Source organism: Monopterus albus, unplaced genomic scaffold, assembly GCF_001952655.1.
Source record: "Monopterus albus unplaced genomic scaffold, M_albus_1.0 scaffold365.1, whole genome shotgun sequence".
NCBI classification, from domain to species: Eukaryota; Metazoa; Chordata; class Actinopteri; order Synbranchiformes; family Synbranchidae; genus Monopterus; species Monopterus albus.
Genome location: NW_018128245.1, coordinates 9,383 through 26,557, shown reverse-complemented (window position 1 = coordinate 26,557; position 17,175 = coordinate 9,383). Strand labels below are relative to the sequence as shown.

At 39.1% G+C, this 17,175-nt stretch overlaps 1 protein-coding gene across 1 annotated transcript in view; it reads left to right on the top strand.

The window, feature by feature from the left end:
- Positions 1–16,576, top strand: part of slc12a5b (solute carrier family 12 member 5b) — a 30,207-nt gene extending 13,631 nt beyond the window's left edge. The window contains exons 10-26 of the mRNA XM_020585440.1: positions 925–1,023; positions 1,172–1,229; positions 1,566–1,740; positions 1,937–2,055; positions 2,196–2,294; positions 3,041–3,160; positions 5,557–5,661; positions 6,329–6,497; positions 6,620–6,815; positions 7,890–8,059; positions 8,216–8,347; positions 8,972–9,079; positions 9,341–9,457; positions 9,634–9,827; positions 10,053–10,067; positions 10,170–10,303; positions 13,925–16,576. Of these exons, the coding sequence (XP_020441096.1) occupies positions 925–1,023; positions 1,172–1,229; positions 1,566–1,740; positions 1,937–2,055; positions 2,196–2,294; positions 3,041–3,160; positions 5,557–5,661; positions 6,329–6,497; positions 6,620–6,815; positions 7,890–8,059; positions 8,216–8,347; positions 8,972–9,079; positions 9,341–9,457; positions 9,634–9,827; positions 10,053–10,067; positions 10,170–10,303; positions 13,925–14,016 (2,102 nt within the window). The 3' untranslated portion in view covers positions 14,017–16,576. The remainder of the gene's footprint in view (positions 1–924; positions 1,024–1,171; positions 1,230–1,565; positions 1,741–1,936; positions 2,056–2,195; positions 2,295–3,040; positions 3,161–5,556; positions 5,662–6,328; positions 6,498–6,619; positions 6,816–7,889; positions 8,060–8,215; positions 8,348–8,971; positions 9,080–9,340; positions 9,458–9,633; positions 9,828–10,052; positions 10,068–10,169; positions 10,304–13,924) is intronic.
- Positions 16,577–17,175: the final 599 nt, after the last annotated feature.

Sequence of the window (17,175 nt, the reverse complement as noted above, 5' to 3'; positions counted from 1 at the left end):
ACAACAGTCACACCAGAGTTCATAACAATTAATAATGATTTCTTAGAGACACTGCTGATTAAAGTGATGTCTGAGGGAGGCAGAGGAGATCCTTACTTATCTAGAAGTGCAGTGAGTCACACAGCCTACTGTTGAGAACGATTGGCTTTTTATTTATTAGCCAAGTTACAAATGTCTGGGACTTTGAATGAGGGTTTCCTACTTGTGAAACAGAATCCAGGAGTTCCAGTTTTTTGTCAGCTCTCTTTAAAGTCCTCCTGTATATTTTGTGACAAACTTTGCAATTCCTGTTTAAGAAATGTGCTATAAAAATTAAGCACAGTTAGTCCAGAGTCTGCTGTTATACTACCATAGCATGCACTGCAACATACGTATATCCAGCTTACTTTCATAATCTCTGTACTTCACTCTCTTCACTCAATTTCACCACTCATTTGAAAATCATGCTGTCACTTACTGCTGCTGTTGCTGCTCATTCAGCACTGGGGAGAAGTTATTATCATCAATCCCAGATAAGCTGAGCTCAGAGTTCTTTTGGGGAGTGACAAGGTCAGAGCCTAGACACCATCCTCAACATTGTACATATTCTACATTCACATTCCAGGAGAGTTGTCAGACTGACATGTTAATTGTTATTACTATCATTGCTTCTCTAGACTGCTTCTCTAGACTTCAGGCTTTATGCTTGATTAAGCAGAGAAGCTACTCTTCTTCCAGTATGCATTATCTTGTCTATGCTGTTTTAAATAAAATTTCTAAATAATTTGACAGTTGTACGATCTTTCCACAAGAAAATATGTCTGCACTGAGACCCTGATTATGGTGATACTGGATCCAGTGGACAGAAAGACAGAAAGATATTACTTTCCCATGCAGATGTAACAACACAAAGCTCCTGATGATTTCATCTTGCTTCACTCACAGGTATTATGGCTGGCTCCAACCGCTCTGGAGACCTGCGTGATGCTCAGAGGTCGATCCCCATTGGCACCATTGCAGCCATCACCACTACATCTACTGTGTGTATCCTTCACTGAGCTGAGACTGGTTAGAGAGAAATGTTGTGTGTCTGAATGTTTTGATTGATGCCACTGGTATAACATTTTCCAAGTTATCATAGTGTTTAGGTCAAATGTTGTCAACAATTTACTCTTTAACTGCTTTATCCCAGACATGTCCTGTGTGGTGCTGTTTGGTGCCTGTATAGAAGGAGTAGTCCTAAGGGACAAGTATGTCTAAATATGTTGATTTGTGTATTTTTCAAGGAGCTATCTAGGATTATGTTATCAAATCAATTGAAATCTTGTGAAACAAATGAAGTGACTGTTCCTTAAACTCATCTTAGCAGTGATTGTCCAGTCGTAGCTTAGCCACAATAACTACAGGTACCACAGACCTATCAAGTTTTCTTTACATGTTGAAGTGGTATTCATAGGGCTGTAATGATAACAATACTCCGTATACAAAGAGTGTTGATTGTACCGGGTTTTTGTTTGATTGTTTGTTGTTGTTTTTTTACCTTCTCCAAAACAAATTTAAAATATAAGCATGTCTTTTCTCCTCAGGTTTGGCGAAGGTGTCAGTGGCAACCTGGTGATTGGTACACTGGCATGGCCATCTCCATGGGTCATTGTGTTTGGCTCCTTCTTTTCCACCTGCGGAGCTGGGCTTCAGAGTCTGACAGGAGCTCCACGCCTCTTACAGGCCATCTCAAAGGATGGCATCATCCCATTTCTTAGAGTGAGTAAACATGCATCCCTAAAAGTATTTTAGATTTTTTGAGTCAGATGTACTGTATATGTCAGCTAGCTAGAACTTATGTGGAGGCATGAGTGTTTTCTGAGGCTTTAGGTTGCAGAAAACAAATATTACATTGTTAAATTATTAAAATCTATGCATTGTACTTCCTGCTCAAAATCCTTTTGTGTTGGTGCAGGTGTTTGGGCATGGCAAAGCCAATGGGGAGCCCACCTGGGCCCTCTTGCTCACAGCTAGTATCTGTGAGATTGGCATTATCATCGCTTCTCTGGATTCAGTTGCACCCATCCTCTCCATGTAAGAAGGCCTAAACTCTATTTGTATGTTTATGGCTGTTCATGCCAGCTGAAGATAAGTTCAATCTTACAGTTTCACTTGTCTGTCTTTGTCTTTTGTTCCCCTGTTTATTCCTCTCAATCTTTCCCACTGTCCTTTAGGTTCTTCTTGATGTGCTACATATTTGTCAATCTTGCCTGTGCCCTGCAGACTTTGTTGAAGACACCAAACTGGAGGCCGCGCTTTAAGTTTTACCACTGGTGAGTTTGTATGTCAATGTTAAAAATGAGCTTAATATACATGTAATGTATGCAATTTAAGTGTGCTCTAAGGTGTTTTGTCATAAACAAACAAAAGCTCACACTGATTATTACTCACAAAACACATTGTCTATATCCTTGACATCTAAGCAAACATGCTGAATGCATTTCCTTTCTCATAAAACACTTACAGAGCCAATTTTAAATGCATTTTAAATCCTGCCTTGTTTTCATGCACATGCATGCAAAATGGGGCTGTCTTAAAAAACTGAAAACTTATTTTCTCAGTGAGCTACTTAATCCAACATGAAACATTATTTTCCACTACAGCAAGAATCGTTTTGGATTTTCAGGAGAGGGGAATCAAGATTTAGCAACATTTGAATTAAAATCAGAGATGGTGGATTGTTGGGTCACTGTCACTCAAATTTGATTGAATTACACATACAGAGCCCAGATTAAGCACCAGTTTTATTTTTACTAAATAATGACAATATATTGGTGAATATATGCAGCATCAGCCTCAGAAACATCAGGCACTTGGGAGATTAAGTTGGCAGATGTTACTGGTACTGTGTGCACCTGAATCTCCATGGAAAATTGAAGCCTGTCTCTGTATGTTTCTTACCTCAGCAGCAGCAGAGTAAAAACTTCCCGTTTACAAGCTGTACTCATTTGCTGCGCTCCAGCCAGCAGTGCGACTGGCAAAAATACCCAGTTAAACCATTTGTATGTGTCCACTGCAGGGCCCTGTCTTTCCTGGGTATGAGTCTTTGCTTGTCGCTCATGTTCGTCTGTTCCTGGTACTACGCCATAGTTGCCATGGGTATCGCCACCTGCATCTACAAATACATAGAGTTCTGCGGGTAAGTAATCATTGTAGCAGCATCAGATTTGGACCAAAAGCAAGAACAAGATTTTATTACAGCATCCAACTTGAGTTTTCATCCTGTTGGTTCTTGTTCAAGTTTTGCAGTACAATTAGTTTTTCTGCCACTGGTTATTGTTTCAGTTTACGGCAGTGACGGTTTGGACATTTTAATATAACTGTAGCACCCCCTACCCCCTTTATCATTTGGAATGTAAGGGACTGTACCAGGTTCAACAAAAGTGCCTATGAGCTTGTGTAATAAGGCCCCTCTGGTGTCACTGACCCAACCGTTTATATACTCCTTACTGCGCTGCGGAGTAACAGGTGTGATGTTTCCCTAGTCTCCACTCGTTAACTATGCTAGAGTAAACTCAGACACTAGGTATAACCTGCCAACATGAAACATTTAATTTAAAAGATTAAAGAAAAAAATAAAAGAAAGGAAATGCAGGATATATAGAAGTTTGACTATATCCCCAATCACAGTGGTTACCCTCTACTGTCTGTATCAAAGCCCATGAAATATACAAATCCACACTTCACCTGATTTGAGTACATATACCAACACCTTCTTCACATAACATACAATGAACAGATTATGAACACAACTCTCTGTACTAAAAGTTACTTCACATAAACATACAGATTAGGAACACAACTCTCTGTACTAGAAGTTACCGTGGGCCCACACATACCATAACTCAACTTTCACACTCCCACCCCGTAGCAGGCCTGTAAGTGCGCTAGTCCTGGAACACTGACCCCACAGTCTTCTTCACTCTCTTGAAATCCGAAAAACAATATCCACAGTACCTTGGATTCGTGGTAATGCACTTTAGGAAACACTCCACCTTGTGCGTCCCAATCCTCGAACGACGTGGCCTTCCTGTCCCCAGCCTCAGGCGCCGCTGTATCTCACGGCCGAAATATCTCCTCTCCAAACCGCAGAACAGAAGTCTTCTCTTACACTTAGTTCCAGTTACTGAGTTAATAACTCCAACCTTCAATATTACTCCCGTGTTCGTTTAATCCACCCGCTGTGGTCTCTCCCATTCGTCAGTCTCTCTTTTCCTCTTTTCCTTCATCCCCCTTGCTTAATTTTCTTAACGCTACAAGCACCCCGTTTTGGTGACGACTACACCGAGCTGGATTCCATTTATATTCTGATTTAAAGCCTAAACCAGACGAACTGTAAAATAAAACCACCCACCTACGCTACCTTACATCCCCGTAGGTTACATAACTTTTTGAATAAGTATATATTTGTACAACATGGTGCTTACAGTTGCAGGATATGGTTCTTCTTACCATTGCTAACTCTGAGAGACGAGACAGTCCAAGTAACTTCAAAACAGTGCTGATTTATTCAGAGGATCACAGGTAAAATTAACATTACACGCTCAGGTATCTTGCACCTCCAAACTGCTCACAGGCAGATGTAAGATGAAAGACCCTGAACCCACCAGGCCTATACATTATATCCCCTCGGTTGGGCTAGCCCCATACTACACAGAAACGTCAACTGAGACGTCTCTGTTACCAGCTTTGCAGCTGGTCATAGTAGTAGTCAAAACATGAAGCAAATCAATGTGTGTGTGTCTGTTGATTAAGTGGTGTGTAGCTAAAAACATTCTCACGGCCTCTAGTAACATGTCGTGACATTAAACATAAGAGCATATTATGGCTAAGGCTACAGTTATACACATCATAATAATAATATTAAACACCCTGTCTGCTGACAGTCATCAACTCTTCTCTCTGGTAGCCTTGACCAGATGTACCCTGTAGAAACTCATAAGCATGACCAAGCATTTAACAGTCTAACTAGACATCCTATCTCCACTAAACATTTCTAATACTGTGAAGTCCCAGACTTCTCTCAGGTCCAGATAGTGGAAAGAATTTCAGTCACACACCAAATATCAAAGTGCACTATTACCTTTATTGCAGATATATCTGGAGATCATACAGCAAGCAGCAGAGCAGATGATCTGAAGTGAAATTACCACAACTGTGTGTTATATTCTATTCTTCCCCCTCCCATAGACATTCTTCATTATGCAGCTGGAATTTATCATTACTTCCCCAAAGATAACTCCCTTATATGGGAGCTGTATCAAGTACAACTCCCTAGACCAAAGCACATCTTGTCATTAAGGAAACACACACACTGTTAATGACTGAGTGAACACACACTCTGTAACTAAGTGAAGGTTATATTCCTTATAAGTACTTTTATAGAAAACAGTGCTGGTGCCTCAGTTATAATGACTCAAACAACTTAATATTCCACAATTTATAAAGTATCTATCCAATTTCTATCTGACTAAAAATACCTAACACAGTACATAGATACATCATGTGCTAACCCATTACTGTGTTGTGTAACAGAGCTGAGAAGGAGTGGGGTGATGGGATACGTGGGCTATCACTTAGCGCTGCGCGCTTTGCTCTCATGAGGCTGGAGGAGGGACCACCACACACCAAGAACTGGAGGTCAGTCAGGTCCATCTTCAAACTTTAAACAGTCACACTTAAAGTCCAACTGGAATTACATTCAGACTGTGTTTATGTCTGCGACAGGATACAAATGTGCTCCATAAATCACTTGTGCTCTCTTTTATACAAAAATTTTAAACCAAAGGGTGAAAATTGTATCGTTGCATTAATTCTATGGTATAATAGCAACCCACGTTATCTTTCCTGCTAAATTCTCCTTACCCTTAACATGCAAATATGCACGTCACTGCACTAACCCTAACCATGTCAACTAACGCTGAACACCACACATCTTAAATACAGAAAACTGTGATACAGAGACACATAAGACAGCAGGGGTTACTGCAGGATGGAAGGGAGTGGCCAGGTCTAACAGCTACTCAACTGAGTGAATCGTGACACTGCATCGCTAAGCAGGATGCTAATGACAGTTCCAAATGGGGAATCAACTGATCAGTGATAAAGATTGCATAGGAATAATTAATGATTATCAAACATCATCAATTTTTTAAAAACTGAGAATAATGATGTAATATGATTTAACAATATATTCTGAGATGCTCATTTTAATTTATAAAATTAAAACTGTTAATGGCCAGTAGGCTTTCACTTGTTAATTTTTCATTGTTTTGTTTCATTGTCCTGCTGCACTGTTTTTTGTCAGGCCTCAGATCCTGGTTCTGGTGAGTGTGGACGCTGAGCAGAACGTGGAGCAGCCTCGTCTGCTCTCTCTGACCAATCAGCTGAAAGCAGGGAGGGGTCTGACGATTGTTGGCACTTCAGTTCAAGGAACCTTCCTTGACAACTATACTGAGGTGCAGAGGGCAGACCAGGTCTGTTAATTAATCACTAGCACACACACGCCTGTGTTCCAAGCAAAGCATATGCTACACCACACTTTACCAGTTATGTAATCAGAAACTCACTAACAACTGTCTTCCTTTCTTCTCTGCAGTCTTTGCGTAAGTTGATGGAGGCAGAGAAGGTGAAGGGCTTCTCTCAGGTGGTTATCTCCTCCAACCTGAGAGATGGGATGTCCCACCTGATTCAGACTGGAGGTCTGGGAGGTCTGAAGCACAACACTGTAATGATCAGTTGGCCTTGTAACTGGAAAGAGCCTGAGTACCACCAGCAATTTAGAAACTTTATTGGTATGTCTTCAGTCACAGGTGAAAGACTGGCTGTTTTAGATGTTAGTTAATGAATGTTGGTGTCGTGTGATTGCTTTCTGCAGCCAGTCAACATTTGATTCATCCTGGTTTTGGTTACTGAGCAAAATAATGAACAGTTATTGAGCATGTATGGCTAAACGTGGTGTGTTCATAGAAACTCAAAACAAAACATTTAGTTTAAAATCAAAATGTTTTAACTATCTTCAAAGTTCATTGACAGTCTAGTCTTTTTTGGGACTATGTGCTCTGTTGACGTAAGAATCCTTGTGAAGGCCCTTGAGACATTAGCACCAAGTAAGAGAAAGAAACTGCCCATCCATTACCTATACCAACTGTCCTGTAGTGGGTCACAGGGGGGCAAGAGCTAATCCCAGCTAATACTGGCATATAGAGGTACAACCTGTACAGGTCGCCAGTCTATTACAGGGCTGAAACATAGAGACAGACATCCATTCGCACCTATGAGCAATTTAGAGTCACTAATCAGCCCTAACTTAACTTGCATGCATTTGGACTGTGGGATGAAGCTGCAGTAGCTGATGAAAACCCACACAGTCACAGGGAGAACATGCAAACTTTATACAAAAAGGCCCCGTTCAGCCAGGAGGTACAAACCAGGAAGCTTCTTGCTGTAATGTTGACCACTGTGCCTCCTGACAGAAGGGAACTGGAAAACAACAAATGAACATCAGTGACCTTATTAAAACCCAATCAAAACACTGGTACAGCCAACATTATCCTCCAAAATCACCCATGCACCCATATAACTAATTTCAAAACAGTGTTGCTGTTACACCACCAGAGAGCCCTGATGTTTATTGTAAACCAACAGGTTTAAATGGATCAGAAATGTTTGTTGGTTATTTGTGTTTGTTTAAAAAATAACCAGCTAATATATTGTTAGCAGAATTTTGAACTCTGAAATGTTTAATTAACAATATAGGTCTCACTAATCCAGTACCCATAACACCTAACCCAATCATACTGTACATGTCATAAATAATTATATTCATTATATTTTATGACAAATCTATTTTGTCTGTCCCTCTGCAGAAGTGGTTAGAGAGACAACTGTAGCCAGTCTGGCCTTGTTGGTTCCTAAGAACATTTCCACCTTTCCACTGAATGGAGAGTGCTTCACTGAAGGCCACATAGATGTGTGGTGGATTGTCCACGATGGAGGCATGCTGATGCTTCTGCCCTTCCTGCTGCGTCAGCATAAGGTGGGAAACGAGCTGTAATGAGATGGGTTTTATCACTTTGTAAATAATGAATTAAAGAAGACACAGTGCAGTAGGTTAAATAAAGCAGTGTGACATGTCTCTGTGTCACTTTGCAGACTATGCTCATTGTCTGAGTGTTCCTGTTTTGTGCTGTAGGTGTGGAGGAAGTGCAAGATGCGTATTTTCACTGTAGCCCAGATGGATGACAATAGTATCCAGATGAAAAAAGACCTCATCACCTTCCTCTATCACCTACGCTTTGATGCAGAGGTGGAAGTGGTGGAGATGGTAAGAGACTTGTCAGGTCCGCTCGGCGGCCGCTGCCTGTCCTCCGTCTTTCTCTCCTCTGTTCTCTTGATCCTGTGGGCTCTGCACCTCAGCTGTGTTGCATTCCAGTAATTAGCGACTGGTTTGTCGATGCACACAGCTGGGGTGCATCCCGATGATTACCTTCTCCTCCTTATTTATACCGCTGACAGACACTCCAGCGTTGCTGGAACATTAACCAGGTACTGCGTAATGTACGTGGATAGAATGCTACGCTGACAGTTTCTGTGCGTTTTGGCTTGACTCTATCACACCACTTATGCGGTTAGCAATACGTGCCTTTGTTTTCCACGCTGACAGTTCCTGTGCTGTGGATTGCATTGTGTACACTGGTCAGCTGTGTGCATGGACAAACCAGTCGCTAATTACTGGAATGCAACACAGCTGAGGTGCAGAGCCCACAGGAACAAGAGAACAGAGGAGAGAAAGACGGAGGAGAGGCAGCGGCCCTGACAAGACTTGTCTGACACAATATCTGAGTTCACAAACCAGTCATGCAAGGAGATTATTTCTTCTTTGATCTTTCCAAAACACTTTAGTATTTGGCACTAATATGATACATGGAAATGTGTTTTTCCTTTAAAGCATGACAGTGACATCTCAGCCTACACCTATGAGAAGACACTGATAATGGAACAACGGTCGCAGATTCTCAAACAGATGCATTTGACCAAGAATGAAATGGAGAGAGAGGTAAACCAGAAAAGTTTGTATCATATGTAGCTGGAGAAAACATCAGTTTTAGTCACCACAGGCAAATTAACAACATTGCGCTAATTTTGGCATTTTCATTTCCACCCTGTGTGCTTCACATATCAGCTCTGGGACCAAGAATCAGTTTATAATGAAATGTTTTTGTCTGGACTTGTTTTCACTAATCTGAAGGAAGAATAAATTCTAGAGGGAAATTGCAAATTGAACCTGATGTTTCATTGCTTTTTTTAATAACTATAGATCCAGAGCATTACAGATTCATCCCGTGGGTCTATCCGGCGTAAAAATCCGTCTGCCTTGCACTCACAGCACAGACCAGAGGAAGCGGCCAGCCTGGCCGAGAAACTAGAAGAGGAGGTAATGCTGCCACTAGCCTTTAAGGAGAAACACTGTGTTGGTTTACAATGCTTCTGTCCTCATTACCTAGCAGAACCTTCTGTTTTTACTATTACTGTATGTGACAAATGTGTTTTGTCTCAACACACAGGAATGTTTTACTGTTCCCTGTCATATTGTTATTGTTCCTCTCTTAGCCTGTGGCAGTCTCCAACCCAAAACAGGTACAGCTGATCCATGGTAAGAATGCGTCCACGACGACAAGCCCCACAACTCCTGCTGTGTCAGCAGGGGGCGCTACCACCTTGACTGACAACAAAGGTACAGACAAGGGGAAGAGTCTTTTAGCAGTGACCCCAGAGGCAGGCAAAGATCATTTCAACATGAAACCGTGAGTCACCTGTCAGTTCTACTTAGCTCAGCATGCTGCACAGAAAGTAAACATGGGTCAGTGGTAAATATTTGTATATATCGACCCATTTTCCAGGATTTGAAGCGATAACCACCTGATAAGCAAAACTTTAAACTTAAACCACTAACAAATGCAGCTTCCAGTGTGAGCATGTAATATGTACAGTTCAATCACTATTATTTCCCTCCAATCATGCTGCTGCAGGGAATGGGAGAACTTGTAAGTACTAACATATTCTGACAAGAAATAATGAGTGAACTGAGAAACTAACAGACTGCTTTGAAAACCAAACCCAATGTGGCCTAATGTTTCTTGGATCAGGAACCAGACTGATGTGAGGTGCATGCACACAGCAATGCGACTCAATGAGGTCATCACAAAGAAGTCCAAGGAGGCAAAGCTCATCCTGATCAGCATGCCTGGGCCACCAAAAAACCGTGTGGGCAATGAAAACTGTATCCTACATGTTGCATACTGTACCTTCCGCATTTCCTATCTTCTCATTTCAGTGTGGGTCATGACTGTTTCCCAAGAAGTTATTTGACTGCATAAGACATAAAAACAGTTATGACTAATTAATACACAAGGTCATATTCATGCAATCACGAGAGATGCTTAGGCAGAGCCAAAACTCTAAGTGGTTTTTCATGTGATTCCCCTAGCAGAGTATCAAATGTCGTCATCACAACATCAGATTTCAGCAGAAAACAATTTTAAAAAAAAAATCAGCATTTATGCACATGTGCACAATATAGAATTCACATCATTATTAAAAACTGAATGGTAAAAGTGATAAATGAAATGTTATATCGTTTAAAAAACAGCTGTGAATAAGTTTACAAAATTATTGGACCCTAAACTAAAATTCTAAACTGGACTTCTGACATTCATGAAGATGTACGCTGAAGCTGACGACTGTCCCTAGTTTCATAAATGTAAACTGGGGTAAATACTGTACTGATTGCAGTAACCACTGAAGACAAAATGGAGAATTTTTGAAGTAATGATAGATAAACTGAATGAGTTGAAGTCTATTAACAATGAGAATGGCATACCCTGCAAATAGGGAGTCTGTGTGGTCCATGAATCCTACAAAAAATAAAATTTTTAAAAATCTTTTCTGTCATTGATAAATCTTTTGCAGTTTTGTAGAGAGTACTCCTGCCCCGAGCTATACTGTGGTTAACTTATGTAAGGGTTTATAAATGTGCACTTGATTTAATTGATTCAGAATAGCAGTTTCATTTTTGTGAAAATAAAAAATGATGTATCATCTGCAAATGGCAGATGTGTTAACAAATGTTAGGCAAACCATTTTTATGAATTAAGAACAATACTGGCCATAAAATTCAACCTCGTGGCTGTGCACCTGATTTAATTTTTTTTTTATTGAAACAAAGTAACACATTAACAAAACAGTACTGAACATGGGAGACAAGACAGCAGATACATGACATTACAAAAAGATACAGAATGTTTTACAAGATTGTGGTGTGTGAAGTGTGGGTATGGTATTTCCAACTTATGCATTCTATGAAATGCAAGAAAGGGAAAAGGAGGGCAAATAAATAAAAATACCAGTAGTAATGATAACAGTACTAATAATAAAATCAGCTTGTTAAATTTGGTGGGAATGTGCGTGGCCTCAGCCCCAGGTGTTTGGTTCAAGTTGAAATGTGTTAAAAATGTGTTCCATGTGTCATAAAAAGCAGATAAACTATTCTTGTGAGTGGATGCCATTTTCTCTAATGTGATGTATTCTGTCAGAAGGTTGGCCCAGTGGCTTATTTGTAATGATTTTTTTGATTTCCAATTTTGAAAGATTGTTTTCTTGGCAATACCTAAAGAAATGAGGAGTGGGTTTTTATATTTAATTGGTAGGCGGTTGATTTCTATGATATTACCGAGTAAGCAAAGTGATGGAGAAGGAGGGATTCAGCAGCTCAAGATGGTGGAGAGTTTCTCTGTCACTGCTATCCAGAGGGAATGAACTGGTTGGCAGGTCCAAGTAGCATGAAAGTAACTGTCGGTGCAATCTAGAGTGCATTGTGAGCAGATGTCTGTGTCGGTAAAACCCATTTTGAACATAATATTATTTTCTTGGAGGATGTAATTTTTATAATTTCTTCAATTAATTTGGAGGGTTGTAGTACCTGATTTAATTTAAAGAGGAGCAGAGTTCGTTTCTTTACAGGAGACAAGCTGACTTCAGTCATGTAGATAGCTACAGAACTATCAGAACTTCAAAATGAAAAAACATTTTTATTTTAAGTTGTTCATTATTAGTGGCCCTGTGTAGGTGTTCTATCAAATATGTTACTGCCATGGATGTAGACCCAGGGTTACTAAAGTCAAAAGCTAAAAGTTGTAGATACAGTGCCTTGCGAAAGTATTCGGCCCCCTTGAACTTTGCGACCTTTTGCCACATTTCAGGCTTCAAACATAAAGATATAAAACTGTAATTTTTTGTGAAGAATCAACAACAAGTGGGACACAATCATGAAGTGGAACGAAATTTATTGGATATGTCAAACTTTTTTAACAAATAAAAAAACTGAAAAATTGGGCGTGCAAAATTATTCAGCCCCCTTAAGTTAATACTTTGTAGCGCCACCTTTTGCTGCGATTACAGCTGTAAGTCACTTGGGGTATGTCTCTATCAGTTTTGCACATCGAGAGACGGAAATTTTTGCCCATTCCTCCTTGCAAAACAGCTCGAGCTCAGTGAGGTTGGATAGAGAGCGTTTGTGAACAGCAGTTTTCAGTTCTTTCCACAGATTCTCGATTGGATTCAGGTCTGGACTTTGACTTGGCCATTCTAACACCTGGATATGTTTATTTGTGAACCATTCCATTGTAGATTTTGCTTTATGTTTTGGATCATTGTCTTGTTGGAAGACAAATCTCCGTCCCAGTCTCAGGTCTTTTGCAGACTCCATCAGGTTTCCTTCCAAAATGGTCCTGTATTTGGCTCCATCCATCTTCCCATCAATTTTAACCATCTTCCCGGTCCCTGCTGAAGAAAAGCAGGCCCAAACCATGATGCTGCCACCACCATGTTTGACAGTGGGGATGGTGTGTTCAGGGTAATGAGCTGTGTTGCTTTTACGCCAAACATAACATTTTGCATTGTTGCCAAAAAGTTCGATTTTGGTTTCATCTGACCAGAGCACCTTCTTCCACATGTTTGGTGTGTCTCCCAGGTGGCTTGTGGCAAAGGACAGGGAAGATGGTTCAAATTGATGGGAAGATGGATGGAGCCAAATACAGGACCATTCTGGATGGAAACCTGATGGAGTCTGCAAAAGACCTGAGACTGGGACGGAGATTTGTCTTCCAACAAGACAATGATCCAAAACATAAAGCAAAATCTACAATGGAATGGTTCACAAATAAACATATCCAGGTGTTAGAATGGCCAAGTCAAAGTCCAGACCTGAATCCAATTGAGAATCTGTGGAAAGAACTGAAAACTGCTGTTCACAAACGCTCTCTATCCAACCTCACTGAGCTCGAGCTGTTTTGCAAGGAGGAATGGGCAAAAATTTCCGTCTCTCGATGTGCAAAACTGATAGAGACATACCCCAAGTGACTTACAGCTGTAATCGCAGCAAAAGGTGGCGCTACAAAGTATTAACTTAAGGGGGCTGAATAATTTTGCATGCCCAATTTTTCAGTTTTTTATTTGTTAAAAAAGTTTGACATATCCAATAAATTTCGTTCCACTTCATGATTGTGTCCCACTTGTTGTTGATTCTTCGCAAAAAATTACAGTTTTATATCTTTATGTTTGAAGCCTGAAATGTGGCAAAAGGTCGCAAAGTTCAAGGGGGCCGAATACTTTCGCAAGGCACTGTAAATGGTGAAAAACTAAAGTTCATTAGATAACTTGTTGAACTTATTAGCTAGAAGTGACAAATAAATAGTTGAAAATTGGTGCATGGTGAGTATGAAGTGTAGACGGTACAGACAAAAAACAGGTTGGGAGCCATTGATCTACACCATGTTGTTTCAACATATCATGTGTATGTGCCAAGTAAAGCACAATATATTCCTTCATTATGATTTTCTCCCAGACATGGAGTTCCTTGAGGTGCTCACTGAAGGTCTCAATCGCATCCTCCTGGTGCGTGGAGGTGGACGTGAGGTAATCACCATCTACTCCTGAAGGGCTTTTAATAACAGCCCCTACATGGACACTGCCCTCTCCTCTGTCTGTATTATGTCAGTAAATTCCTCTCACACCTGTCCAATCACCTGCTACCACATGTAGAAGTCAGACACCAGGGTTTAAAGGTGACATCTGTTATCTTTTATCACTGGAGAATATGGAGAATATTGCAATAGTCATGTCTTATCAGCAGTTAACAGCAGATGAGTTTATGGTTGTGAAAAAACATCAAAACTTCACTTATCTTCAGAAAATGGAAGGCTTTCTTTCTATCTATCTTTCTTTCCTTTTTAATTCTCTTTTTATTGGGATATACCAAGGCACATACAAAAAATATATTTTGTGTGAAAAGAAGCCTTGACTGTCTATGCCTTCTGTTGAAACAGTTGTATTAGGGATAATAAAGCTGAGTGACAATAGATAATACAAAAGCAAATAATCACCAATAAAATAAAAAATACAGGCATGTCATGCATAATGGGAGAGCAAGTGGAAAGCTTTTCAAATATTTTGTTACCTTCTCTGTTATGTTTAATCACCATGCTTTTGTTCCTGGTCTTTTGTAAAAGCGGAATGTTTTTTTTTCTTGATCATGTTTATTATTATTGATATGTATGTATTTATTCATCTAATCATGTCTGTATTTGTTCTGGTCTGTTTTAGTTTTTAAATATATGGTTGGAAGCAAACAACTATTATAGTTAAAGTACTGCTAATGCTATTAGTTTATACCTGGCAGAGGTTGGGTGAGAACCTCCCTAAGTTTATGTGATACATTCACACATTATTAAATTGTAGGATAAAAGAGGCAGAGGTGGGAGCTGCATGTTGAGAAATGTATGAATATGCAGGGGTGATATGTGCAATGTGCGTTTTAAGCCCCGCCTGTGAACAATGTGAAAATGACAGTATCATCGCTAGCTGGGATTTAGTTAGTTTATTTTTTCAGCATAATTCTTTTATTGCAGAAAGTTTGGCAGCCATAAAAGCCAAAAGGCAGAATTTATTCTTCCTTGTTAGACAGGGATCATACAGTATAGAGTGAATGGACTCAGTGGCACGCAGTAATACAGTATATGCTCAGGATCTGTGCTTTGCAAAAGCCATTTTAAATACTGCAAATGTACTAATTATTTCCTATGATTACCTCCAGGTGTTATATGACCATGTTTCACCCATAAACTGTTCAGTGGTAGATCTTTATCTGCATTACTGCTTATTCCACAAACTGTAAATGGAGAAATTATTTCAAATTAAACCTGCATTTTATCTCTTTACAAAAACTGTCTGACTAAAAAAACCTTGCTGATGACTTGCAAACAAAATGTGGCAATATAAAGTGCAAAAATGTTTTTGATACTGACTTTTTTGAAATTAAAGCTGATAGGTTAAACAAAAAGTTATTTTTAAGTGAACTCTAAGTAACAGATTTTGGACCAGTAATCTAATTAGTAGACTTTTCTAAAACATTAGTGTAAAGTATTTAGGAGAAAGTAAACACTGTATTTCTTTATTTTATTTCAGTGGTTTTGTGAAAACACTAAATATTTTACTAGAGATATTGTTTTTATGGTTGTAAACAAATATTATACAATGTAAGATGTGTTTAGGTATCAGAGCCACTAAATTATATCAGCAGGATGTCATAACCTTTGTCTCAGAGAATGTATTTTTTTTATTGCTATAGTTCTAAAAAAAAAAAAAGGTTAAGAAATGCTATTTATTTAAATAATTCAAAATAGCCTATGTTGTATTGTATAAAAGGAACATGCATCATTTTTACAATACAGTTATTCCCTTTCATGCTGAAAGTGCAATGAGAACACTGATACCACTCCTGTTAAATGCTAAAAATGTAGCTCTAGATAGGAGATGGCTAGTTTAGCCCAGCACAAAAGGGGAAGGAGGAGAAAACAGATATCCTGACTCAGTCACAAGGTAACAAAACCCACTTACTTTCCAGCTAAAGTTAACATGCTATATCCTTTTTAAAATAATTTTAAGGGGGTTGTGTACCAGACTTGCCCATGACTGGTAACTCTCTAGCAACTGCTCCGGGCCAAGAAACAGTCCATAAAATGGAAATGCAAATGAGATAAGATAATGTATGCAATAGTAAGCTTTAGAGAATTTTGTCACCTTTGGGCAGAGCCAGGCTAACTGTTTTTCTGTTTCTAGCCTAAAATGCTCTAACTAGTTGCTGGCTGTTGCTTTATAATTACTGTACAGATATGAGAGTGGTATCAATCTTCTCATCTTTTTCTTGACAAAATAAATATTCTTCCCACGTGTTGAACTATTACTGTAAAATGTTCATCATTTTATTTTGCTACCACAGTAATTCATGCCATTTTAAGACATGAGGGAATTATGACAAAACCAACATACTGTTTGCAGGCACAGCATAATATTTCCAAATAACATTTGTAAATGGATCTGTGATTTTAATATTAGAAATATCACATGGAATATGCATCAGTTTTATAGATACAAAATTGGCAGTTTGTATTGTCTTTAAAATGATCAAATGTGTTTATGTTGTACCATGTCTTATGCGATTATGCACAAATAATGGTTTAAAACCATTTTATATATTGGCACAAAATGCAATTAAACTAATTTTAATACAACATTAACAGTTCAAGCATCTGTGTGTCATTTTTCCTTGTAGTGTCTGTGTATAGAATAACTGTTAACACTTGTCAGCATGACTATAATGTATAATGTGCACACTATGTTTAATAGATTTCACTGAGACTGTAATCAAACTGATTTAAACTAAAGATGAACATGAGTTTTAAGTTTGAATTGCAATGCCTCAATCTTGTCAGACTGATGTCAGCAGCCCATGTCCACAGTAAAACACACAACACAAGTTCTTAAAAGCTTCAAAGTCATTAAGTTCTTGTTAAGTGTGGTTGTGAAATGCAAGCTGAAGCACAAATGACTGACTCCATAATTTCAGAGTTATATCCCAACTGATTGTCCCAGAGGCCTGTTCATAGGTCAACAACCATTCTTACACAATGCATCTTAAAAGAAATAAACCATTGACAATTTGATATTCACAGCATGGCATCAGTTTTAACAATGTCAAAGTTTAAATTAGAAATTCACGTTGCAACACAAATAATGTTACTATTCACTATGTATATA